At 56.1% G+C, this 26786-nt stretch overlaps 1 protein-coding gene across 10 annotated transcripts in view; it reads left to right on the top strand.

Moving 5' to 3' along the window:
- The window catches only part of HDLBP (high density lipoprotein binding protein), an 86495-nt gene extending 77994 nt beyond the window's left edge, over window positions 1–8501 (top strand). For 5 of the 10 annotated variants that reach the window (XM_063712567.1, XM_063712570.1, XM_063712568.1 and 2 more), the window contains 6 exons: window positions 219–323; window positions 558–692; window positions 1845–1988; window positions 4837–5022; window positions 5513–5629; window positions 5820–6565. In XM_063712567.1, the coding sequence (XP_063568637.1) occupies window positions 219–323; window positions 558–692; window positions 1845–1988; window positions 4837–5022; window positions 5513–5629; window positions 5820–6101 (969 nt within the window). In that variant the 3' untranslated portion in view covers window positions 6102–6565. 10 annotated transcript variants of the gene reach the window in all.
- The last annotated feature ends 18285 nt before the right edge of the window (window positions 8502–26786 follow it).

Here is a 26786-nt window from a genome sequence, read left to right as displayed (position 1 = left end):
TGAAGGGTCTGAAATTTCTGTCTGCCAGCATTAGCCTAATGCAAATCTTTTCCCATTCTTTTCTATTGAGTTAAAGGTCCTGGTGGCATTGTCAGGTGGGGCACACTGCTGTTGTCATAGGGCTGTTTGCCTTGTGTTTCGTGGAGCCCTATTGCTAAGCTTACAAGGTCACTCTGCTCTCAGCTCCCACGGCCTAACCACGACCATCCTCCCTGCAGGCGTTGGTTCCTGTCACCGTTGAAGTAGAGGTGCCCTTTGACCTTCACCGTTACGTCATTGGGCAGAAAGGAAGTGGGATCCGCAAGATGATGGATGAGTTTGAGGTAGACCCCTTTCCCGGGAGGCCATGTCACAGGAGTGGCCGGTCGCATCCTCTCCTGAGTGCCAGCGTCCTTTCTCAACTTCCTGTTGACTCTGCCTCCTCCTGCTCGGATTGGGCACTGACTTCCCTTCACGGCGGGTGGCCTTCCCTCTCACTTCTTCTGGGTCCCAGGGCCAGTGGACTCTTTCCTGTTCTCTGGGGTCCTGAACATCAAGTCAGCCCCCTCTTCACGTAGGTGAACATACATGTCCCGGCACCTGAGCTGCAGTCTGACGTCATCGCCATCACGGGCCTCGCTGCAAATTTGGACCGGGCCAAGGCTGGACTGCTGGAGCGTGTGAAGGAGCTACAGGCCGAGCAGGAGGACCGGGTGAGCAGGAGGTGGCCGGGGCGCTGCCCGGAGCCATGGTGCTCAGCTTTGGGCACATGTCAGAATCTAGGGAAGTTCTTCAAGATCCCAGCATCCCAGTTACATCTGGGTGGCCAGAGGTGAGATGCAGGCAGTGCCAGGATGCAGTCAGCATCCAGAGGTCTTGCTGTGGAACTAGCTAAGAGCATGGCACCTTTCTCTTTTTCATAAAGTGACAAAGTTGGACTTCCGTGTAAATTTGCAGTTTCTCTCAAAACCAAATCAGAGTGGTACGTCAGACCTATAGGAAAGGCCAAGGTTGCAAGAGGCCCCCATGCATGTGCCATGCAGTGAGGACGAGTGTCAGGGAACCGCCACTAACCTAGCACAGGGTGGTCAAAGGGTGAGTGACTTCCTGGTAAGCAGGGATGAAACCCCCCCAACCTCTGGCAAGGCTGACGTTTGAAGGATTGTGTGAGCGGAGCGCTGCAGATGCCCAGCCTCTGGCAGGGCTGACATTTGGAGGATTGTGTGAGCAGAGTGCTGCAGACAGGAGCGGGGGTTCTGGAACTTGGAGCAGACTGTGCTGGGGGGGGTGGTGGTTTGCTGAGGGGGTTGGCTTTCCACTCCTCCCATGAGCATGTCGAGTCTGGTGAATGGGGTGGAGCTCGTGAACCTCACACAGTCTCAGTGTACCCCTGCATAGACTCTGGGTTGTCTCCTGCAGCCAGGTCATACCTGTAGCCTTTGGCCATGGGTGTTCAGCGGCTGTGGCTGCCCCCTCTTCTTGGTCCGCTGTCCTAAAAAGATCCAGAGCATTTCTGTACATATCCATCAGATCCCTGTTTGACAAATGAGGAGAGCAGGGCCCCAAGCTCGTGACTCACTGCCCAGCTCTGTCAGTTCCTGAGCACGATCCTCGCAAATGGCCCCAAGCCCTCTTTTGAAGGATTTATAGACCGCCTTGTGGAGCAGCCAAGTTCCCTGGTTCTCATTATCAGCAGATAATGGAAGGTGGCAGGGGTTGGGCCAAAGAGATGGCGGACCATTCCGGACCACGGGTTACAGAACACTGCAGCATCTCCAGTGTCCTATGACCAGGGTGGAGGGGGAATGGGGTCACAGGGTGGATCAGCTCAATCTTTGCCTCATTCTTGCTCCTTTCATTTGTAGGCTTTAAGGAGTTTTAAGCTGAGTGTCACTGTAGACCCCAAATACCATCCCAAGATTATTGGGAGAAAGGGGGCAGTAATTACCCAAATCCGGTTGGAGCATGACGTGAACATCCAGTTTCCCGATAAGGACGATGGGAACCAGGTGAGAGCCTCGGTTGGAGCGTGTCGGGGGCAGAGGCGCTTGTTGACCTTTGCTGTGACTTGGGAGCAATAACCAGATGTGCCTAGATGGGGGTTCGAGGGCCAAGTTGAGAGTGGCAAGTCTCTGAGGACCTGATTCTGGCTTGAGGTTTGGGCTGTGTCTCAGCACTTGCCAGATGGGTGAGGTCTCTGGCACTATGTATCATCTGGGGCCTGGGGCATTTTCTCCTGTGTCTCCTTCCGGAAAATGAGCAGGAGCTCCAGCTGGGTCCTTGATCAGTGGCGCCTCCAGGTGTAGCTCATTCACCTGTCACCTGGGCCTCTCGGGGTCAGGTGGACGTTTCTCTGCAGCCCCAGCTGCAAACACCGTTGTGCTTGCCAGATGGTCCTTAGTAAACTCTTGTTGTTACTTCCTCCAAATTGCAGTGCCACCCCCCTGCCACTGGCCCTCATGGCCTCCTGCTTCACTCAGAACAAAATGAAAGGCAGCCCCGTCCCCTCTCTGGGCCCTGCCACCTGGCATGCAGGGCAGCCTCACCCAACACCCCCATGTCTATCTGGCTCCCTCTTGCACACACTTCCCAGGCTTGGTCTTTCCTGGCTCTGGCATCCTGCTGGGGTGTCTGCTTCCTAGGCGTGTCAGTACAGCGTTGCCCACAGTGGGAGACTTGCAAGCCTTGGTGGCCGTGGTTGTGCTGGTTTCCAGAACCCTATGGAAGCAGACCCTCTGGCAGCAGAGCCCCTCCACGCCTCTCGCTCCCACTGCTTCTGGCAGCAGAGCCCCTCCACGCCTCTCGCTCCCACTGCTTCTGGCAGCAGAGCACCTCCATGCCTCTCGCTCCCACTGTGGACGTGCTGCCCAGGGTTTTCCGCTGCTTCCCCTTCCCCTTCTTCCTCCCCAGCTTCTTGTTTCCTTTTGGATCTTTGAGTCACACACACACCAGCCAGGCCAGGAGGGCCCTCCTGCACCCTGCCTGCTCCGGCTCCCACGTCTTCTTCCCTCCCCAAGTACATTTTTTAATTTTTAGTCTTGATCTTGAGAGTTTAGTTCTTTTTTTTGAGAGAGAAAGTCTTGTTCTGTCGCCCCAGCTGGAGTGCAGTGGCGCGATCTCGGCTCACTGTAACCTCTGCCTCTCGGGTTGAAGTGATTCTTGTGCCTCAACCTCCCAAGAAGCTGGGACTACAGCTGTGAGCCACCGCTCCCAGCCCAAGAGTTTAGCTCTTTTAAGCCCCTCACCCTTATTGCCTTTTATTTCCCTCTGCTATTCTATATAATTATCAATCTTAAGAGTCATTATAGGTGAGGCACAGTGGCTCACGCCTGTAATCCCAACACTTTTGGAGGCCAAGGCAGGTGGATCACCTGAGGTCAGGAGTTCAAGGCCAACCTGACCAACATGGCGAAAGCCTGTCTCTACTAAAAATACGAAAATTAGCCAGGCGTGGTCACGTGCACCTGTAATCCCAGCTACTTGGGAGGCTGAGACATGAGAACAGCTTGAACCCAGGAGGCAGAGGTTGCAGTGAGCTGAGATCACGCCATTGCGCTCCAGCCTGGGCAACAGAGCGAGACTCTGTCTTTAGACTATTCCATCTAATACACCATGAGCCAAGTGGGGTGGAGCAGTCATTTCTTCACAGGCAGCTTTTTCCTGTGAGCTGTGCTTCTGATCATGAGGTTCTGTACCTGGAAGCACACGGGTGGTGCCTGAGGCTGTCAGCTCTCCTGGGCCACGGTGGGTGGGGCTGCTGCCTCCCGCTGTGGCATTTTGCTTCAATCTGGACAGAAGCTTCTTGGGCTGCTGTTCTGTTGTCTCTAGGTTAGGTCTTTCTGCTTGTTTCCTTTCCAGGCATTTGTCCCTGTCCTCTAGTCCTGTTGGGTGGTGGTGGTTCCATGTTGTGATTTGTCCCCGTCCTCCAGTCCTGTTGCGTGGTGGTTTTTGTGTTGTGGATGTGTTGTTTTTGCCGATTGTGGGCTACAGGTGTTTTGTTACCACGTTTCCTTCTCTATGCCCTGAACTGTCCGCTTGGTCTGCTTGTCTGCTATCCCAAGTCTGGTATGGTGTCTCCTGTCCATTTGTGTGGCCCAAGGAAGGCCTGAGCAGGTGGGAGCTCTGAGTGAGAGAGGGACTCGCTGAGGAATGCCAGCCAGCCAGCCTCCAGCACAAAGATGCCTCCAGCACAAAGATGCCTCCAGACTGTGGCCCACGTGGGCAAAGAAGCAGGAAGCTGAGGGGCTTGGGGCTTTGTCTTTGCCCCGCTGTCCTTGAGTCCAGAGTTCCTGCCTATCAGTGTCTCTCCTTTGTCTTTGAGGACAAATGTCCTTTTTCGTTCTGTAATTCACTGTCTTTCGGGTGGAGTTGGGGAAGAGATGGAAGCTGAGTGAACATTGTTTGTTTGTTTTTTTTTTGAGACGGAGTTTCGCTCTTGTTGCCCAGGCTGGAGTGCAGTGGCGTGATCTTGGCTCACAGCAACCTCCGCCTCCCAGGTTCAAGCGATTCTTCTGCCTTAGCCCCTGGAGTAGCTGAGGATTACAGGCATGCACCACCACGCCCGGCTAATATTGTATTTTTAGTAGAGGCAGAGTTTCTCCATGTTGGTCAGGCTGGTCACGAATCCCGGACCTCAGGTGATCCGCTCGCCTCAGCCTCCCAAAGTGCTGGGATTACAGGCGGGAGCCACCATGCCCTGCCCTGAGTGGACATTGTTAACCTCTTGTTTTAAATCAGCCGTTGTTGCTTTCCATCTTCTCTCCCGAGCTGTTTTCCTCAGCAGTGGGGGCCGGCTCTTGCCCCTGCTGGGAATCCCAGTAAGGCATCCCCTTTTCTGACTACATTCTCCTTTTTTAGCCCCAGGACCAAATTACCATCACAGGGTACGAAAAGAACACAGAAGCTGCCAGGGACGCTATATTGAGAATTGTGGGTGAACTTGAGCAGATGGTTTCTGAGGACGTCCCGCTGGACCACCGCGTTCATGCCCGCATCATCGGTGCCCGCGGCAAAGCCATTCGCAAAATCATGGACGAATTCAAGGTGAGCCGGCTGGAAGCACAGTTGGTGAGAATCCTCTCTCACCAGGGGCACCTGGCTGGCCAGAAGAAAGGGGAGGGCATGGCCTTCCCCTCAAGATGATGAGGCCACAACCCCAGGGCTGGCAGTGGAACTGTCCTCATGGACACCACGGGTCAGTGCAGGCGATGGCCTGTGTGAGGCTGCACTGCCACGGTGGCCCATTAGGAGGGCATCTCCTTGAGAGTTGCCTGGCGAGCGCCTCCTCTGTGGGTGGGAATTTCATGCAAGACTACACAGTACGTGCTGCAGCCCTCTGTGTGCTGTGAACAGGGTGCTCCCGAGGTACACCTAACTCGGTGTGGTGATGAGGCTGACTTACTTCAGAACAACTCTGAAACCAGATTTTAAAATGTTTGCTAACTCAGAAAATACTTCACTAGAAATAAACACATAATTTTAATCCTTTTCCTCGCTTGGAGTCCCCTCATCTGACGTTGTACACCCCTTCCAGGTGGACATTCGCTTCCCACAGAGTGGAGCCCCGGACCCCAACTGCGTCACTGTGACGGGGCTCCCAGAGAATGTGGAGGAAGCCATCGACCACATCCTCAACCTGGAGGAGGAATACGTGAGTCTGGGTGGTTCTTGGAGCCCCGAGGCGCCCTGGCACGTCCACCGGCCTGAGGCCCAGCCAGGAGCTTCAGGGGACAAGGTGGCACTTGTGTTTCCAGAGGCAGGCGAGGTGCAGGGGTGAGCAGGCGGGCGGGATGCTGAGGTGCTGGGCAGACTGACCCCATCTTCCTGTCCTCTGCCTGCAGCTGGCTGACGTGGTGGACAGTGAGGCGCTGCAGGTATACATGAAACCCCCAGTGCACGAAGAGGCCAAGGCGCCTTCCAGAGGCTTCGTGGTGCGGGACGCACCCTGGGCCGCCAGCAGCAGTGAGAAGGTCAGGTGCGGGCTTCTGCCCTCCTGGGTCCCAGGGAGGGTGGGCGGCCAGGCGGGCTTGGTGTCCCGAGGGTGGCAACTGCGTCGGAAGCTGCTTGCGAGTTGGGGAGCAACCCGTCCTGAAGCCGTGTCGTCTCTCTGCACAGGCTCCTGACATGAGCAGCTCTGAGGAATTTCCCAGCTTTGGGGCTCAGGTGGCTCCCAAGACCCTCCCTTGGGGCCCCAAACGATAATGATCAAAAAGCAGAAACCTCTCCAGCCTGCTGACCCGAACCCAACCACACAATGGTTTGTCTCAATCTGACCCAGCGGCTGGATCCTCCGTAAATTGTTGACGCTCTTCCCCCTTCCCGAGGTCCCACAGGGAGCCTAGCGCCTGGCTCTGTGCGGCCGCTCCTCCAGGCCTGGCCGTGCCCGCTCAGGACCTGCTCCACTGTTTAACACTAAACCAAGGTCATGAGCATTCGTGCTAAGATAACAGACTCCAGCTCCTGGTCCACCCGGCATGTCAGTCAGCACTCTGACCTTCATCACGAGAGCTCCGCAGCTGTGGCTAGGATTCGACTTCCTGTGTCATGACCTCAGGAAATAAACGTCCTTGACTTTATAAAAGCCAAACGTTTGCCCTCTTCCTTTCCCACCTCCCTCCTGCCAGTTTCCCGTGGTCCAGACAGTCCTGTTTGTGGAGTGCAGTCAGCCTCCTCCAGCTGCCAAAGCGCCTCAGCACAGGTGTCAGGGTGCAAGGAAGACATGGCTCTGGACAGCAGGAGGCAGGTTCCTGGAGCTGGGGGGTGACCTGAGAGGCAGAGGGTGACGGGTTCTCAGGCAGTCCTGATTTTACCTGCCGTGGGGTCTGAAAGCACCAAGGGTGCCTGCCCTACCTCCACTGCCAGCCCCTCAGCCTGAGGTCTGGTGAGTGGAGCCTGGAGGCAAGGTGGTAGGTACCATCTGGGTCCCCTGTGACCGTCACAGTGTCTGCTGTGATTGAGATGCGCACAGGATGGGGGAGGGCCTTACGCTTGTCCTCAGTGGGGGCAGTTTGCCTTAGATGACAGTTGGGCTCTTCTTCACACCACCTGCAGCCCCTCCTGCCCCTGCCCTAGACGCCGTGTGTTCAGTTGCCTTCTTTCTACCTCAGCCGGCGTGGAGTGGTCTCTGCAGTTACTGCCACCCCACACACTCATCTCTTGATTGAGACGTTTCTGGTGGTTATGGGTTTCCCGTGGAGCTGGGGGTGGGCGCCGTGTACCAAAGCTGGAGGCTGGCGCTCTCCCTCAGCACAGGTGGGTCAGTGGCCAGCAGGCCCATCTGGAGTGGGAGTGGGCACTCCCACCCCGCCCCCAGGCCATCCAGATGTGCAGGCCAGCCCCTAGGAGCAGGTCCTGGGTGATTGGCAGTTTTCACGGTCCAGGGCTGAAAGATGATGGCATGGGGCCTACAGCACGAGGTAGAGCAGAACGCAGACCACACCACCGGATGCCGAGAGCCCCTGCTCTCCGAGGGAGGCATCTGTGTCGTGCTGTGAGGGCTGAGGACGGGGCCCTAGGCTCTGGTTCTCTGGTCTTCCCATCCTTATCTCTGTCCCCCACGGAGGTGACTGAGCTGCTAGCGAGTTGTCCTGTCCCAGGTACTTGGGACTTACGGAAAAGCTGACTCACGCCCATCCATCTCACAGCCCTTCCCTGGGGACGGTCGCTTCTGCCTTGACACCTCACTCTTCAGTTGAATAACTCAAGCTTGGTCATCTTCAGACTCTGGAATTCAAGAGTAGAGCCAGAACGGCTTAGCCCAAGTCTAGTTGCAGCTGCCTTGGCAAGTCCCCATTTGCTCAGGCAGCCCTGAATGGGCCTGTTGACAGGAATGGTAAATTGGGATGGGAAGGAATATATCCTCCAGCTTCACAGGCTAGGGTGACCATGGCTTAGGAAACAGGGAAAGAAAGCAAGGCCCTTTTCCTGCCTTTCCCGGGATCTGCCTCCTCCACCTCCACGGGGGAGCTCCGCCAGTGGGGAAGGGCTGTTACCTCTTCCCCATCTGCATGAGTTCCGGAACTCTGTCCTGTTGGCTGCTTGCTTCCAGCTCCCCCCAGTCTCCATCCCAGCGGGGTTCCTCCTGTCTTTTGTACAATGTCCTAAAACATCCTGCCCCTACCCTCTCCCAAAAGTAAATTTTAATTCTCACCGAATTTTGCACATCTCTGTATGTTGCCTGATGTCTTAGACGCAAGCCCTTTCCTAAACTGTTTCAGCGCGCGCTCTGTTTTCCTTCGGGTGGTTGTTGTAAGGGTGATGAAATGAAATGACTGTCCCCAGGCCTGTCTCCCTGAAGCCTCTGTGCTGTCAGGAGAGCCCTGGGCAGAGATGAGGCAGGGGTGAGGCGTGTGTGTGCTTTTCCTCCTTGTTGGATGTCTTCCATATCATGTTTCCATAGCTACAATCCATCCCTTGGCCTTAACTTTGGAATTTGGAGATTATATGCAAACATGTGTAAAGGCTCATGAATATGGATGACACTGGAATTTTATAAATTCTAAAATAAAACCCGAAACCAGATGTAGCATGCTGGGACTCATTTTGTCACACTGCCGCCTGTGTGTTCTCTTTCTCGTCACCCTGGAGTGGTGACTGGCATCCGTGGGTAGTTCGTCTTTGGTGGGATTTTCTCAGCAGTTCTCGACACTGTTCAACGGCCCCTTGACAGCCACATTGAGGGAGACCCAGGTGTGGACATGGCAAGAGGGTGGCTGCCTGTCCCTGTCCTCTGGCCGCCAGCCAGTCAGCAGCTGCCCTGCAGCCCTCCTCGTTGAGGGTGGACAACTGTCCTTGTGGAGCAGCACCTGCCACTCCCTTTTAGGACTCACTCCCAGCCTCAGTGGCATTCCTGGCACCCTGGACCCAGCTCGTCAGTTATGACGAACTGAGTTGGGGGGCGGGGGGTGCAGGCGGAGGCCTCGGCTGGAGGAGGAGGAGGGAGGGGACGTTGAGTGGGAGGAGCCACCCCAGTCACCTGAGTGGCAGGAGATACCGGGAAGAGTCAAGAGGGAATTGGTGTCCCTGCTGCTGACTGGGCTGGTTCCCACCTGGGAAGATGGGTGTGACAGTTCCTCTTAAAGCCAAACATGTTGGCCGGGTGCGGTGGCTCACGCCTGTAATCCCAGCACTTTGGGAGGCTGAGGCGGGCGGATCACGAGGTCAGGAGATTGAGACTATCCTGGCTAACACGGTGAAACCCCGTCTCTACTAAAAATGCAAAAAATTAGCCGGGCGTGGTGGCGGCCGCCTGTAGTCCCAACTACTCGGGAGACTGAAGCAGGAGAATGGCGTGAACCTGGGAGGCGGAGCTTGCAATGAGCCGAGATCGCACCACGGCACTCCAGCCTGGGCGACAGAGTGAGACTCCATCTCAAAAAGAAAAAAGCCGAACATGTTTACCCCGACCCAACAGTTCTGTTGGGCCCTAAATATGCAACCCACAGCAAAGCACACAACTGCAAAATGACCCCAAGCCAAACATGAAGCAGCCCAGCAGCCAGGAGGGGCTGAGATGGATGCTTGGCACAGATGGAGCTCGCGCGGTGTCCCACAGCAGACGCCAAACACAAAGTCCCCAGTTCCATCCCTGCTTGGTGGCCGAGGTGGCGGCTACTCTGGATGGGAGAGGGTCACAGGGTAGGGTGCACGTGGGCATCAGGGAGCTTCCACATCGGGTGATGTGGAACTTGCCTTTTACCCACGTGCTGGTTACAACAGTTTGTTCACCTGGAAGCCTGTATGACCTGAGCATTTTTTTACGTTTCAATAAATTCACCTTAAAACTTTGGAGTTTAAGACAGCAACAATAAAAAGCAACCAGCTGGAAGGAAGTACACGTGGGTTTGTAATAAGCACTGCTGAGCGAAAGCACACGTGGAATGGCTGAGCTCCCCGTCTGTGTAAAGTTTCCAAGGTTCCCGCCCCGGGCTGTGTGTGCCGTCCGCCATGCTCTGGCCGGTAGTGTCCAGCCCCGGGACCCTGTGAGCCCTCATCCCTGCCGGAAGAGGCCTTCCATGGAGGCAGAGCACAGTGCTCCTAAGAGGCAGGTGAACAAGTGGCAAATCCTAAAGAAATGCTACAAGCAAGCACGCTGCCCTCAGGCCAGGCATCACGGTGGGTTAAATAGAACGCAGGTGAGGATGTTGAGAAAGAGGCCTTTTATGTGGAGTAAGTTTGGCAGTACTCATCAAAGCACATTAAAACCACATATTCTTTTTGTGTGTATGTGTTCCCAAGACGGAGTCTCGCTCTGTTGCCCAGGCTGTAGTGCAGTGACGTGATCTCAGCTCACTACAACCTCCGCCTCCCGGGTTCAAACGATTCTCTTGCCTCAGCCTCCCAAGTAGCATTGCAGATGCCTGCCACCACACCCAGAATAATTTTTGTATTTTTAGTAAAGATGGGGTTTCACCATGGTGGACAGGGTAGTCCTGAACTCCTGATCTTGTAATCCTCCCGCCTCAGCCTCCAAAGTGCTGGGATTACAGGTGTGAGCCACCACGCTCAGCCAAAAACCACGTATTCTTTTTGACACTCAAGTTCCACTTGTAGAACTCCAAGGAAATCAATACAGATGAGCACAGATCCATTTTTTAGCAAGTGGACGGCTACACTGGGAATGTTGCGGGGTAGCAACAGTTAGCCAGGGGAAGGTTCACGTGGCTCCTCAGCACAGGGCGAAACTGCACGTCACATTATGATCCAGCGTGGAAAACAATTATGTGTAAACACAAACTTCTGGGGGAAGAGCCACCAGATGTTACAGGTATACACGTTTCCTCCTCTCATCCCAAAATCTCCCCCATTTGGGTGCTTGCTGTGTACTAGGCCCCAAGGAACAGAGGTAAAAACAGCAAGAGGGGCCCTGGGCCAGGGGCCAGGAGCTGGGAGAGGGAGGGAAGTTGAGCAAGGATCAAAAGGACACATGTAATTGCTGCAGAATGCAATTAAAGCGACACTGTCAGAGGCTGCCTGTAGTGGCTAGGGGGAAAGCAGAGCCTGATTCAAGAAACAGAAGAATCCAGAGGACCCAGATAACTGGGAATGGAGGGAGGGGTTGAACAGACTTTTGCTGTGGCCTGGGACACAGAGCTGCAGGGTCCGAGAGCTGGGGCATATGGGTGATGTCCCTGCGCGGACAGGGCAGGAAGAGGCGGGTGGGTCCAGAGGACACGAGGGAGAACAGCCCTGCGCTCTGCAACATTCTAAGGTCACCAGGTATAAGAGGAGAGGGTGATGTGGCCGGGGTGGCAAGGACCACAAAGCCCACCTGTCTGATCAGAACTGTCGCATCCAGGGGCCTGGGGAGGCCACCGAGGGACAGGGTCCCTTGGGTGCAGGGGCCCCTTGGGCTTATGTCTGGGAGCAGGAAACAAAGAGGGCCTTGTGAGCTGACGGTCCCTCCCTGCCGGGGATGGAGTGACAGGCGCTCTGAGGAGAGAAGCCAGCGCTGGAGGGAAGCAGGCAATGTGCCCAGAGATGAGGTACAACAGCAGCCAGCGGTTCACACAGCCACTGCCTGAGGGAAGACGAAAAGGATGCTGCTCGAAGGGCTCAGCAGGGGCCACTCCCCTAAGGACCACCAGATGTCCTTCCAGGCGTCACTGCTGCAGCTGGCTGGCCTTGGGAACCGTGAAGGGTGTCCAGTGGGAGCTGAGCTGGAGAGAGGGTTGGAGGCAGGGACAAGTCAGACTAGGGCCAGGAGCAGGCCATGGCCACGAGGCAGAGTGGGCGGCTGGGCAGGGCCCTGTGACCTCAGGGAGTGCACGGGGCAGGGGCCTGGCTGCTCCCAGACTTGCCTCTGAGCCCTGGGGCTGCTCATCCTTTGCTCCGTTCGTTCCAAAAAGAGCCTGTCCCCAAAAAAGGGCAGCAAGAGGAAGAGGATGTGACTCGGTGTCCGGAGATACAGCAGCCACTGACAAGGATAGGGAGAAGGCTGGGGGGAGGGCCAAGACTGGGCTGTGCAGTTCACCTCATTCTCGGCCAGCGCCTGCTTAGCCAGGTAGTACTCCCGCTTCACTTTGATCTCCACAGACTCTGGGATGTCAGGTACCAGGAGGTCCAGGAGGCGGCCGACGGAGAAAACCACATGCTGGGAGCAGAGGAAGGCACTCACCCCCACCCAAATGCCCAGAGTGGCCTTCACAGGGCCAGGCAGGCCGGGGCTCCGGCACCTGCTCCCAGCTGTGGGTGGAGCCAGAAAGCAGCTGTGCAGGAAAAGGAACCCCAGAAGGGGCAGAGGCCACCCCAGCTTTCGTGGCCCTGGGGCTCCTGTGGAGACACCCACAGTGTCCACACCACAACCCAAGGATGAGGCCAGGGAAAACGCAGGTGCAGAGAAGAGCTCTGATTTGACCAAGATGACACAGCAGGAAGTGACGGCACCAATCCCTCACCACGTGCTCGAATTAGGCAAAGCACAGGGTCGGGGCATCATGCCATGGATGGGAGAAGCAGCAGGTGCCTCAGCTACCTCAAACACAATGACGAAGGCCAGGCGGATGGCAAGAAGATTCCAGTAGGTCTGGGAATAATGTCCATCATCATCCCGGAAAGCCCGATACCTGCGGCAGACACAGGACTCAGAGCGTGGAGCCAGGGCTGAGTGTTGGCTGGGCAGGTGCCTCTGGAATTAGCCTATCTCCCCTTTTTCCACAGTTTCGCTCTCTGATCCCATGTTCCTGGCCTGGCTCTTCATCGAGGGTGCCTGAAATGGGAATTCTTTCCAAACAGGATACTCTGACAATACCTTTAACTGGTGGGTTCCAAAGGTGGATGTGCTGGGTTGTCCCCCATTGGGCTAAACTGGACCCTCCCCACCCCATAGGTGGCAAATGCTTTATTTTCTAGTGGATGTGACAGTCAAGTACGTCTGTGCTTCTACAGATGACATCAGTCTACTTACACGGTGAAAATACGCCGATTGCTGACCTCTGTGAGATCAGCAGTTCACCTGCTCAGAGACTGTCCCTGCCCAGCAGAGCCCCACCCCATCATAAGCTACATTCAGCTTCACTTGCTATTTCAGACTTTGACATCTTCCTGTGTCTCTGTCACGTGGTAAAGATGTGACATTCCATTTTCTAATATAAAGTTACATGTTGCACTCCATGAAAACTATTACCAGGGTCAACTTTGTGGGAAAAGAAAAAAAAAAACAAACCAAATATTGCAAGTTAAAAATATAGCCATTGGAAAAAAAAAATCCCTCAAATGAATGGAATAAACTTTTAAGTGGCCAGACACAGCAGAAGAGAGACTGGGGACTGGGAGACAGTGACGATGAGACCACCCTGCAGGCAACATAGAGAGCACACTTTGGGGGAAGCAGGCCACAGCCCAGTGGGAGTTCCAGACGACAATGGACAAGCAGAGAAGCACTGCTGGAAGGAGTAAGATGGAGACATTTCCAGAACTAAACAAAGACGTAACTCTTTCAGCCGGGCGCGGTGGCTCACGCCTGTAATCCCAGCACTTTATTTATTTATTTATGAGACGGAGTCTCGCTCTGTTGCCCAGGCTGGAGCGCAGTGGCGTGATCTTCGCTCACTGCAACCTCCGCCTCCTGGGTTCAAGCGATTCTCCTGCCTCAGCCTCCTGAGTAGCTGGGACTACAGGCCCGTGCCACAATGCCCAGCTAATTTTTTGTATTTTTAGTCAAGATGGGGTTTCACCGTATTAGCCAGGATGGTCTCAATCTTCTGACTTTGTGATCCACTGGCCTCAGCCTCCCACAGTGCTGGGAATACAGGCATGAGCCCCCGCGCCCGGCCATCCCAGTGCTTTAGAAGGCTGAGGCAGGTGGATCACTTGAGGTCAGGAGTTCGAAACCAGCCTGGCCAACATGGTGAAACCTCTGTCTCTACTAAAAATATAAAAGAGTAGCTGGGCATGGTGGCAGGCACCTGTAATCCCAGCCACTCGAGAGGCTGAGGCAGGAGAATCGCTTGAACCTGGGAGGTGGAGGTTGCAGTGAGCCAAGATCATGCCACCGCACTCCAGCCTGGGCGACAAGAGGAAAACTCCATCTCAAAAGAAAAAAAAGAAATAATCCCGTCCCTAGGCCAAGTGCAGTGGCTCAACACTTTGGGAGGCCGAGGTGGGCAGATCACCTGAGGTTCGGAGTTTGAGACCAGCCTGGCCAACATAGAGAAACCTTTGTCCCTACTAAAAATACAAAAAAAAAAAAAAAAAAAAAAAAAAAATTATCTGGGTGTGGTAGCGCATGCCTGTAATCCCAGCTACTTGGGAGGCTGATGCACAAGAATCACTTGAACCCAGGAGGCGGAGGTTGCAGTGAGCCCAGATCATGCCACTGTACTCCAGCCTGGGTGACTGAGCAAGACTCCGTCTCAAAGAAAAATGAAAATAGGACGGGCGCAAAAGTTCGCTCAGGCCTGTAATCCCAGCACTTTGGGAGGCCGAGGCAGGCAGATCACCTGAGGTCAGGAGTTCAAGACCAGCTTTGCCCACATGGTGAAACCTCAGCTCTACTAAATATACAAAAATTAGCTGGGCATGGTGGCGGGCGCCTGTAATCCCAGCTACTCGGGAGGTTGAGGCAGGAGAATCGCTTGAACCTAGGAGGCGGAGGTTGCATGCAGTGAGCCAAGATCACGCCATTGCACTCCAGCCTGGGCAACAGAGCAAGACTCCGTCTCAAAAAAATAATAATAAAATAAAATAAATAAATAAAATAAAAATATCGTTTTCTTTGATTTGTTTCACCAGCAGGCATCTGTAAAGGTAGTGCTTTTTTTGCTTTTTTTGCTTTTTTTTTTCCTAAGAGTCTCATTCTGTTGCCCAGGCTGGAGTGCAGTGGCGCCATCTCGGCTCACTGCAACCTCCGCCTCCCGAGTTGAAATGATCCTCCTGCCCCAACCTCCAGAGCAGCTGAGATTATAGGCGTGAACTGCCACACCCAGGTTTTGTTTGTTGTTGTTCTTGTTTTTCTGAGACGGAGTCTTGCTCTGTTGCCCAGGCTTGAGTGCAGTGGCACAATCTCGGCTGACTGAAAGCTCTGCCTCCTGGGTTCACGCCATTCTCCCGCCTCAGCCTCCCGAGTAGCTGGGACTACAGGCGCCCACCACCACGCCCAGCTAATTTTTGTATTTTTAGTAGAGATGGGGTTTCACCGTGTTAACCAGGATGGTCTTGGCCTCCCAAAGTGCTGGGATTATAGGCATGAGCCACCGTGCGCAGCCTTTTTTTGTATTTTTAACAGAGATGGAGTTTCACCATGTTGGTCAGGCTGGTCTCGAACTCCTGACCTCAAATGATCCACCTGCCTCCCAAAGTGTTGGGATTGCAGGCGTGAGCCACTGTGCCAGGTCAAAAAAATGTTTTAAGAGACAGTCTCTGTCTCTGTTACCGAAGCTGGAGTGCACTGGCATGATCACAGCTCACTGCAGCCCTGACCTCCCGGGCTCAAGCGATCCTCCCACCTCAGCCTCCCAAGTAGCTGGGACTATAGGCGCATGCCTCCAGGCCCAGCTAATTTTTTAACCTGAGGTCTCACCATGTTGCTCAGGCTGGTCTCAAACTCCTGAGCTCAAGCAGCCCTCCCAACTCAGCCTCCTAAAATGCTGGGATTACAGAAAACTTTTTTTTTTGAGACAGTCTCACTCTGTTGCCCAGGCTGGAGTGCAGTGACACGATCACAGCTCACTGCAACCTTTGCCTCCCAGGTTCAAGCGATTCTTGTGAGTCAGCCTCCCAAGTAGGTGGGATTACAGGCATGTGCTACCACACCCAGATAATTTGTGTGTGTGTGTGTGTGTGTGTGTGTGTATTTTTAGTAGAGACAGGGTTTCACCATATTTGCCAGGCTGATCTCGAACTCCTGGCCTCAAGTGATCCATCTGCTTAGGACTCCCAAAGTGCTGGGATTGTAAGCATGAGGTACCGTGCCCAGCCAGAAAAATTCTTAAATGCTATGAATGCTTCCAATCAGAAAAGCCAAGTCACAAAAGAATAATATTTCCAAAGAACTGAGAGAAAATAACTCAACCTATACTTTTATACCCGCTATTTGAAGGACAAAAATGCATGGAGATATTATCATACATATGCGTGATACATATCTCTATGTATACATATGTGTATGCATTTTTGCATGTGAAGACTCCACTAACCACATGCCTTTACTGAAAGAATTACTAAAGGATATACTTCAGCAAGAAAAAACTCAGAGAAGGCAATACATAAGAAATTACTGTAACCACAGAAGTTAACAAAATACACAAATAAATTTGATGAACAGATGACTGAAAATGTTTTTTCATGTGTGTTTTTAACAGTAAAACTAAAACGCCATGTAACAATAATAAGATGGAGAGATTGGTGCTCACTAGGTGGTAAGGCATGTGAAGATCCTCGTCATACAGAGAGAGAGGAAACAAAACTGAGTTCATTCAGGCTTCGTTAGGATAATATATAGTTAAGAATGTGTGCTAGCCGGGTGTGGTGGCTTGTGCCTATAATCCCAGTGCTTTGGGAGGCCAGGGCATTGCTTGAGGCCAGGAGTTTGAGACTAGCCTGAGTAACATAACATAGCAAGACCCCATCTCTTTAAAGAAAAAAAAAAAAAAGCCAGGCCTGGTGGCACACGCCTGCAGTTCTGGCTTCTCAGGAAGCTGAGGTGGGAGGATTGCTTGAGCCCAGGAATTCTAGGGTGCAGTGAGCCATAATTGTGGCACTGCATTCTAGAATGGGATACAGAGCAAGACCCAGTCTCTAAAAAAAAAGAAAAAAGAAAAGAATGTATGCTAAACATATGAGTAACCCCTAAAACAACAGAAATATATGCCATCGGTTCCACATAAGCAAAATAATAATAATAATAATAATAAAAAAACAGAACACTTTTACCCATCCACCAGAAGTCAGGAGAGAAGGAATAAAAAAGATAAAGAATAAAAGGAAAAGGTAAGTATCCATTATGAAGAGATCACAAGTATGAATTCATACGCAACTAAAAATTCAAAATACATACAGCAGAAGCAAAACCTGAGAGAGACCGACATGAAAAGACTGATAACTCTATGGTTTCGTAATTTTACTGTTGAGATTTGCTCCAAAATTAGGAGACTATGATGTTTTTCAAGTTTATTGAAACACATGCAAAACTTCATTGTAACCAGATCACAAAGGAAGTCTCCACCAATGCGGGTGAAGTACATCCTACCTGCTCTGCGGGTTCTATGACCAACTAGCAATTCACCTAGAATCCACGATTTGCCCTCCAGCCCCGCAAAGCTCCGTCCCTTACCGCGGGGAACCTCCCCCCAGCCCCTGCCCCGGGCGCCCCCAGCTCCCTCCCTCCCCCGGCCTTGCCCTGCGGCGCCCGCCCCTCCTGGCTCCCCACCGCCGCACCCCTACCCGACCCGAGCCCCGCTCCGCCCCGTCCTCGTGCGCCCGCGGCCCCCTCCACCTGGCGCGGGGCTCACCTGCACGTGCGGTTGTGCGCGGCGGCGAAGGAGGGCGGGGCGCGCGCCAGCGTGAAGTTGAGGAAGCCGCGCAGGTCGTGGGCGCGGGTCCACCGGTAGTAGGCGCGCGGCAGGAAGTCGGACGAGAAGGCCAGGAGGAAGGCCTGGGCGCCGGAGGGATCAGCGCGGGGCGGCCCCCGCTCCGCCCCTGCGCACCCCCGCTGCCTCCACCCCTGCGCGCCCCCGCCGCCCCCCGCCCCTGCGCGTCCCCGCTGCCCCCGCCCCTGCGCGTCCCCGCTGCCCCCGCCCCTGCGCGCCCCCGCTGCCCCCGCCCCGCGCTCCGGCCCCTGCGCGCCCCCGCCGCCCCCGCCCCTGCGCGTCCCCGCTGCCCCCCCTCCCGCCCCTGCGCGCCCCCGCTGCCCCCGCCCCGCGCTCCCGCCCGGGCCTCACGTTGCTGATGACCGCCAGGTGCGTGAGGCCCGCCAGGATGTGGAACCAGATGCCGATGTCCTGGGCGCGCTCGGCCACCGGGCGCCGGTACTCGCAGACGAACTTGCGCGCGTCCAAGCGGATCTCCACCCAGTTGTTGAGCAGGGCGAAGAGCGGCGCGAGCGGACAGGCGGCCACGAAGATGGTGACGAAGCCGAACTGCAGCACTGCGGGGCGGGGGTCACGGCCGGGCTCTCAGCCACCGTCCGCCCTCAGCCCTCGGAACGCGCCCCCCGCGGAGGACCGGCCAGTCCACGTGGTGCGGCCACCCCATCGCGGCTCATTCCGCCCCCACCTCGTGGTCTCCCTCGTCCTGGACCGCGCAGCGCCAGGGCCACCTCTCCTGACCGGCCCCAGGCCGGCCGTCCTGCCCTGCGCTCCGTGTTTCTGGCTGATCACGGGCCTTCCCCGGCTGGGTGAGCTCAGGAACTAACTCAAGGCAGGCGTGGGGGCAGAAACCTGCTTCTGATTTTACAACCAGCTTCTCCACTCACCCCTCAGGGGAGCTGTTAGGAGATGGCTCTTTGGAAGGGGTTTCTGGGTCTTCGCCGAGAATTACTAGTGAGATCATTGGGGTCCAGGGTTCAGTGGAGGAGGGTCAGGGAGTCCACTCCTCGCCCTGGGAACTGGCCTGCTCCCTTTCCACAGATGCCGCGGCTACGCTGGGGAGCTCCGGGGCCTGCCGGCTCACATGCCCGCTTGCTAGGTTAAGAGCTGCCTGCCGGGCACAGTGTCTCACGCCTGTAATCCCCAACACTTCGGGAGGCTGAGGCAGGTGGATCACCTGAGGTCAGGAGTTCGAGACCAGCCTGGCCAACACGGTGAAACTCCGTCTCTACTAAAAATACAAAATTAGCTGGGCGTAGTGGTGGGCGCCTGTAATCCCAGCTACTCGGGAGGCTGAGGCAGGAGAATTGCTTGAACCTGGGAGGTGGAGGTTGGAGTGAGCCGAGATGGACGCCACTGCACTCCAGCCTGGGTGACAGAGGGAGACTCCGTCTCAAAAAACAAAACAAAAACAAACAAAAAAACTGCCTGATGATTCCTTCTCCCTTTTGTCAGCTCAGTCAGACCCTGCGCTGCAGGGTGCACCCTCCAGAGTGCACCACCCGTGCAGGCAGTGAGCCCCTGGTACTGGCCACCACCTGGTAAGGTGACAGTGGTAGGTCTGCAAATAGCGTGGGCATTGAGATTTCTGGGAACATCGGCTCTCCAGGCCGCTGCCTCCCAGTGTGGCTTCACCCTTGGAGGACTTCTGTCAGCCCCCAGGGCCTGCTCTCCTAATTCTTTCCTTGCTCTGGCCCATGCTTTCTAGGTCCAGGGACCCCAGGGGAGCTCTGCAACGGCCCCGGGGGCCTCCTCCCCGTGCCGGTGCCCCTCTGTCCTCAGCCAACCCTCCTGGGCACTCTCAGGGGAAAAGAATTCCTTTCTGGATTCTCCACAGGCCCGACCCTCTGTCCCCACCCCACCCCCACAGCACATTTCAGAGCAGATGCAGACAGAGGAATGTCAGGCTGGGAGGCCCCTGAGCAGAGTGGCTACCCATCCCTGCCCATGGCGCCAGCCACTGCCGCAGCTGCTAACTGGCTCCTACCCATTTCCAGGTACTCGTCGAACAGACCCTCACAGGGCACAAGCTCATAGTCGGCCTCCCAGGGCCCCTGGCTAGCCCCTGCAGAAGCTCCCGCCTTCCTCTTCTTGGAGTGAAGCCGGAACTTCTGCCACCAGCCCTTTAGCTTCCTGGGGACGGGAATACAGGAAAATGGCCTTTGATCCAACGTGGGTCTCAGTGGCTGCTATAGTCCTGGGGGAGACGTGGCCGGGACAAGCCTGTTGCTTTGCAATTAAAGGGCAGCAGGGAGGGATGGCGTCTGGGGCCGAGGGGTGGACACAGTGAGAGCCAACACCTTTGCAGATCGGACTCAGTGAAAGTGTCTGTGTCTGTTGGTCAGATGTGGGAGGGCAGTCCACCCGCCCAGCCCCCTGCATTGTTCCTTAAGGCTTTAGGGGTAATGGGCTCCTCCCGCAATTGCAAAGCAGTGCCAAGAGCTCTGCCAAGGTTGGGAGGGAGTGGACGAGGACGACTGTGGTGTCCCAGGGAAAGCAGATGTGGAGGCTCATGTGTTGGGTTTGTCCTACACAGGGGCATGTGTGCATGTTGCCTTATCACACTGTCACTCATCCATGCCCTGCTCCTGCCAGGCACGGAGCTCCACCCTGCACCTTATGGTCTTGTGGTTTCACAGCACCAATAGTTCCAAGAGGCAGGGCCATCTCTCGGGATGTGGCATGGCCACCATCTCCCAACTGCTATTTGTGGTGGCCCAGAAAAGTCAGTGCTGATTTGGGAGCTGCCTTCTGGGGGCAGATCAGGTGTTCAGGGGGCGCTGGGAGGGCGCTCAGGTCAGTCTGGCCTTGAGCAGGAGGAGACACCCTGGGCAGTCTCTTTGAAGGACTCTGGCTTGGGAGGGGGACCCAGTTGCCTTGATGGGGGCCACAGTGCCTGCCAGTAGAGGTGGCACTAGGGAGATGGGAGCCTTGTGGTCAGGGCGTCTCTGGCAGGGGCATCTGAGGCAGACATGTGTCTGAGGAACAACCCTGGGGCCTGGGGCCTCCTTTTCCTCCTCCCTCTTGTGCTGCATTAGGGGCTGGGGATGCCAAGGAATACTCTGGCCCAGCCGCAGCATCTCTGAATGGACACAGCCATCACCCCAGCCTTGGGCCCAGGAGCCCAGACCCCCTCCCCAGCCAAAGCTGGTCCCAGGGGTAGCGTCTTCCACAACCTCAACCCAGAAGACCTCAGCCAGCCACAGGGCAGCTGCAGGGCGGGCAGCCCAAAGCCCGGGGCAGACGGCCGGGCACACTCCCCATCCCCCTCCCCAGGCAAGGTGCCTTCCCTTCACCTCTTCTCCCAGCTAGGGCCAGGCTGGAGGCTGCTACTGGCAGGTGCTCTGGGGTCCCTTGGTCCTTGGATGCCACCCAGGGAGGAGTGGGGGACTCACGGGATGAGGACCTCCTGCATGTTGTTGATGACCTGCTTGCCCACCATGATGACCAGGAGCTCCTGTGCCAGCTCGATGAGGCAGCCTCCAGCCGCGCACTATGGCAGCAGGGCTCAGGTTAGCTGGGAGAGGGGAGGACCAGCCACTCGCCCACCCATCTCTTCTTGTCTCAGAGCTGGCCCTCATCCCGGCCTTGGGCACCTCGAGGGTTGCAGAGATGCTCCCACTGTAACACCCCCTCCTGACCTCACAGGAGCCCCCAGGTCCAGCTGGAAGACTGCATTGGAACAGCTGCAGGGGGCACTGCTATATGTACCTAATGGCACCCCAGTTTTCTTTTGGAGACCTACAAGGGGTTACATGGGGCTGACTGTAGCCTCTGGCTTCAGGACAGACCCACGAGGCAGGCCCCACCAATCGGTGACCCAGTTCGAGCCAGTGAGAGGTGGAGTTCCTGGGAACACGTGCCTTGCAAGGGGTGCTAAGTCCGAGAGTGTCAGCCGCATTGCAGGGTACCTTCCCTCCAGATGGGGATAATCTTTCTGAGAACACAGGCAATGCTGGGAATAGCAGTACAGCATTTTTAACACCCAGATCATTCATACCTAAGCCCGCGTAGCCCTGAGCATTTTCAACACAGGAGCCAAGAAAACTCCCTGCAACCTCCGCCTCTGCGGGCCTGTGTGCCAGAGGCTCTGTGCTCACCGTAATGGCCCACACTTGTCTCAGGTGTGAATTGGGTTAAAATGGGGAAAGAGTAATACGGGCCAGGACAGCTGGGGTGGGGCAGGGTTTTTGGTTTGCTTGTTTTTTTATTTTTGTGGAGATGAGGACTCACTATGTTGCCCAAGCTGGTCTCGTACTCTTGGGCTCAAGCAATCCTCCTCCCTCAGCCTCCCTAAATGCTGAGATTACAGGTGTGAGCCACTGTGCCTGGCCTGGAGTGTTTTGGGTGTGGCTCTGAATGGGGCATATTGGGGGTCAGAATAAGTGGTGAAGAGAGGCTGGGAGCCCTGAGTGGTCAGCTGCACAGCTGGCCCTGGCTGGGCGATGAAGCAGCCGGTGGCAGGAGGAGTTGCTGCAAATCGAAGCTCAAATGGAAGCAAGAGGAAGCACACAGCTTATCCACCAGCCCCGGGCCTCAGGCACACTTACCTCCTCGTTGCGGACTCCAAACAAGGTGTGGTAGTTGCCTGGGTATCCCACAAACCTAGGAGAAAGTCAAGATCATGAGCCTTGATGGGATCCTTCCTGTCTCCTCCCACTTCCCTGGGCTCTGGAGGCCTCAGCAGAGCTGCTGCACCTGCCCTGGAGGAAGCACGAAGTGTGGCGTAGAGTCCAGGCTGTGAGCTGGGCCTCCTGTGGACCCCCGAGCTGGGTGGGGACCAAGAGGTGGGCAGCCCCTGTTTGCTCAGAGGTGCCGGGAGGCATGGGCCCCCGTCCCCTGCCTGGGTCTCCTGTTCCGTCCTCCACCCTGCCTGAGCACGGCTGGATGATGCGTGGTACCCAGGCAGTGGGAAACATGAGCAGAACTAAGCCGGGGCGAGCTGTGGCCAGAGGGAGAGGTGCCCACCAACCTGCCCTTGAAGAAGGCAATGTAGATGGGTGAGGAGTAGAAGTTGACGAACTGGAAGATGAACACCTTGAGGGTGAAGGCGTCCTCAAACTTGGTCTGGGTGCGGTGCATTTCTGTGGTATGGAGAGCCTGGGCTCAGTCCCTGGGGGAGTCATCAGCATCCAACTAAGGGCCCCCTCTCCTAGGACCACCTTGCCACACACGGGTGAGGAAAAGGCCATATCATCCAGATATTTAAAAGAAGGAGACAAAGTGAGACATTTCCAAAGTCACCCAAAAACATGTTGATTAAGAGGAGCTGGGAAAATTGATAATACCCTATATCCCAACACTAATAATGAATGTGGTGCGCACAGGTGAGTGGTCGGGGATGGGTCAGAGAAACGGAATAGAGGCTCGTCGCCAAGGCTGTGCAGGGGACTGGGCTCTGGTGCAGGTGCTGGAGGCGGGAGCATAAAAGGCTAAAGGTTACAGGAGGGAAAGAGGGAGGCTCAACACCCCACAGCAACCCCACAGTTGCAGAAACAGCTGGGCGGCTCCCCTCAGGGCCCTACCCTTGGCCGTCCAGCACCAGGAACCTCTCCCTGAGACACCTGCCACCTGCAAAGTTCTTTCCCTGACACCCACCTTCCCCTGGTCACCCGCCAGGAGGTACTTCCTCCTCAGCACTTAAGCCCTCTCCCATTCTCTGTAGCTGTGCAGGCAGCCAGTTCCGTCCCCTCTCCTAGAACCTGGGCTCCAGGGCGGGGCTGCCAGCTTTTGTTCAAGACTATTCACCCCCAGGGCTACAGCGGGGCTGATGAGAGGCAGCAGCTTATGGAATGAATAGGTTGGTCCTAAGTGTTTGTCCTCAGGAAATGAGACAGAGAAAGAGAAGACCATGGGAGAGGAAGTGGGAGGGAAGAACTGAGAGGCGGCTGCCCAGCCCAGCGGCCGATCCCCCACGCCACCCAACAGAGGCTCAGTGGCCCCATCCTGGAGGGACATCTCCCACCTGGGGACCTCGCAGCCTGGAGGGGGGCCCTGTGGAGGGGCGAGAACTCCTTGGGTGCTCGAGTTGCCCCCAGGGTCCTTTATCTCCAGGAAGGCCCTGCTCACTGCTCTTTTAAGGGGGCCTCTGGGGAGGCTCAGACAACTCCAATCTGTACCACATTTAGAAATGGGGAGCACTGGCTTCCTAGCCCAGGGATTGTTTGTGTCCCACCTGGGGTGCCAAAAACAAAAAATAAGAGAAAGAAAACCAGGTGCTGTGGCCCATGCCTGTAATCCCAGCACTTTGAGAGGCCTAGGCAGGAGGATCCCTTGAGGCCAGGAGCTTGAGACCAGCCTGAGCCACACAATGAGACCCCTGTCTCTATCAAAAAAAAAAAAAAAAAAAAAATTTCAGCTGGGCACAGTGGTCCAGGTACTCAGGAGGCTGAGGCAGGAGGATCCCTTGAGGCCAGGAGCTTGAGACCAGCCTGAGCCACACAATGAGACCCCTGTCTCTATCAAAAAAAGGGCACAGTGGTCCAGGTACTCAGGAGGCTGAGGCAGGAGGATCCCTTGAGCCTGGGATGTCAAGGTACAGTGAGCTACGATCGTGCCAGTGCACTCCAGCGTGGGCAACAGAGTGAGATCCTGTCTCAAAAGAAAAAAGACAGAACTAGAAATGAGGGCTGTGTGCGTCAGTGAGTGAGACAGTCATGTTCTGGCTTGCGGCCGGCAGGGTGGGCCCCTGGTCAGCGCCTGGCCGGCCTCAGCCCACTCACCCCATCGTGTCAGGACGTGGGCCAGGGACACATAGACCTTGGAGAGAATGAGGATGAAGACGAGGTTCACTACAGACCCTGTGAGGCTGGCGATGCGAGAGGCCTGACGGGAGACAGGCAGTCAGAGCTGGATGAGGGGCTGCTCAGGGCCCCCCGAGGCAGGCGGCAGAGGCTCACCCAGGCTGCGAGGAGGGTGTTGCCCGACCTGGACACCACGATGGCCATGATGGCGCGGTACAGGATGATAGACACGAGGCACATGACCACCACGGCCACCTGCAGGGGCAGGAGGCCCGTGAGCCCCTTCACGGTGTCTTGGGCACCCCAGCACCCTCAGGCCATGGCCCCCGACAGCTCTTCTAGTCCGCTGCTGGCCCCAGCACGGCCTCCTCTAGGAAGCCCCCTGCCTCCAGCCCGGGCTGTGCTCCCAGGCTATGTCCTTCCTGATGAGTTGCTCAGGTAGAGGTGGGGTGGGGTTAGAGTTAGAGGCTGGGCCACGTCTGGGTGTCAAGGCAGCCACTGTGAGTGTTAGAGAGCCATCCCATCCCAGGAATTGGGGATTCCTGACATCTTGGCAGGGGTGGGAGGGGTCCTATTAGGAAGCCCCTTTGGCTGGAAGGCAAGACAGGGTGCAGTGAATGGCCCTGCTGGGGTGCCTGCCTCTCTTTTCCTTGAAACCAACCCCCTTGCTTGAAAAATGCCCCATGCCTGCACCCACGGGGAGACCCTCCCAGGCCCTCTGTATGACTCACACCTGCTCTCAGCCAGGACCCCACAGCCGAGCCCAGGCACATGGGGGCCTCTCTGCGGGGAGTGAGGGTCCTGTGCCCAGAGGAGGCATCTGGCCGCGGCACCAAGGTGGGATGGGGGACAAAACCACCCCACATGGTGCAGGAGGATGGAGGCGTGAGTGGAGTGCAGGGGGACCGCATACCATCACCACGATCACCACGGAGCCGGCCAGCATGCGGCGCGCGCGGCTCCTCTCAGGGAAGTAGGGCTCGTCCTCACCCGTGATGGGGTTTGGGGCTGTCATGGGGGCTGAGGCGGCAAACTGGGGCCGAGGCCTCTCCTGGAAGGGAGCCGGTGCTCAGTGGCGGCCCTCGCCGGGTGTGACCATGGTCCAGCGGGGGTGGCTCACCTCGATGTCCTCATAGTCGGAGCAGTCCCAGCGGTAGGCCAGCGTGGCGCTCTTCCGCTTCCAGTACTCCAGGAGCAGCACGGCCCACAGTGCCATGAACAAGCTGAAGAAGACGGTGCCGCCGTGGTCGAACAGCCGGCCGGCCTGTGGCAGGGATGGGGGGCATCCAGACTTGCTTGGGACTGGAGGCCCCTTGTTCCTTCCAGTGTTCCTTCCTCCTGGAATGGGAGTGTGCATCCCACACACATCCCCCCACTGTGTATTTTTTGTTTGTTTTTTGTTTGAGACAGAGTCTCGCTCTGTCGCCCAGGCTGGAGTGCAGTGGCACGATCTCTGCTCACTGCAAGCCCCGCCTCCCGGGTTCACGCCATTCTCCTGCCTCAGCCTCCCAAGTAGCTGGGACTACAGGCGCCTGCCACCACGTCCGGCTAAATTTTTGTATTTTTAGTAGAGACGGGGTTTCACTGTGCTAGCCAGGATGGTCTCAATCTCCTGACCTCGTGATCCGCCCGCCTCGGCCTCCCAAAGTGCTGGGATTACAGGCGTGAGCCACCGCGCCTGGCCCCTTGACTGTGTTTTGGAAGCACAGACCCACAAAGGGAGAGGAATTTTGCCTCAGGACGGCTCACACCCAGGTCTCACCCACACCTGACTTTGAGGATGCGATTTGGGACTTTCTGAGCTGATATTTTCATGAGGTTTTGGACCTAGAGTTAATGCTGTAAGGGGTTGAGACTTCGGAGGATGCTGGGATGAGGCGAGTGTATTTTGCACATGGGATGGACATGAAGTTGTGGGAACCAGAGGATGAACTGTAGTGAGTTGAATTCTGGCCCCCAAAAGATATGTCCGTTGGGAACCTCAGAATGTAATCTTATTTGAATAAGGGCCTTTGTAGATGTAAGGTAAGGATCTCCAGATGAGAGCACTCGGACAAACCCTTACAAGAGGGGAGGAGGAACCAGCACGCAGACACAGAGGGGAAAGCCAGGTGGTGATGGAAGCGGAGATTGGAATGAGGCGGCCACAAGCCAGGGAGGACCAAGGACCGCCAGCAGCACCAGAAACCAGGAGAGAGGCCTGGGGCTGAGTCCCCAGAAGTGGTCAAGCCTGCCAATAGCTTGATTCTGGACTCTGGCCCTGGGTCTGTGAGAATAAGCTTCTGCTGTTTTAAGTCCCCGTTTGTGGTCCTAGGAAACATCCAGGTGGATTCCCAGGAGTGAGGTCAAACGGCGACTGGCCCATCAGTAGTGCCAAGGGCTCTGGGTCCAGTGCATGTGCGGTACAAGCGAGGCCCTGAGGCCCCTGGGAAGGTGGACAGACCCAGGAAGCATGCCAGGCGGGCAGGGGGACAGTGGGGCTCAGAGACTGCAGGAGCCTCCTGCCCAGGTCTTGTAAGCTGGGAATTCTGCTCAGAAGTCC

This window comes from Pongo abelii, chromosome 11, assembly GCF_028885655.2.
Source record: "Pongo abelii isolate AG06213 chromosome 11, NHGRI_mPonAbe1-v2.0_pri, whole genome shotgun sequence".
NCBI lineage: Eukaryota > Metazoa > Chordata > Mammalia > Primates > Hominidae > Pongo > Pongo abelii.
The sequence above is the reverse complement of the archived record's forward strand: the minus strand, read 5'-3'. Positions and strand labels throughout refer to the sequence as shown.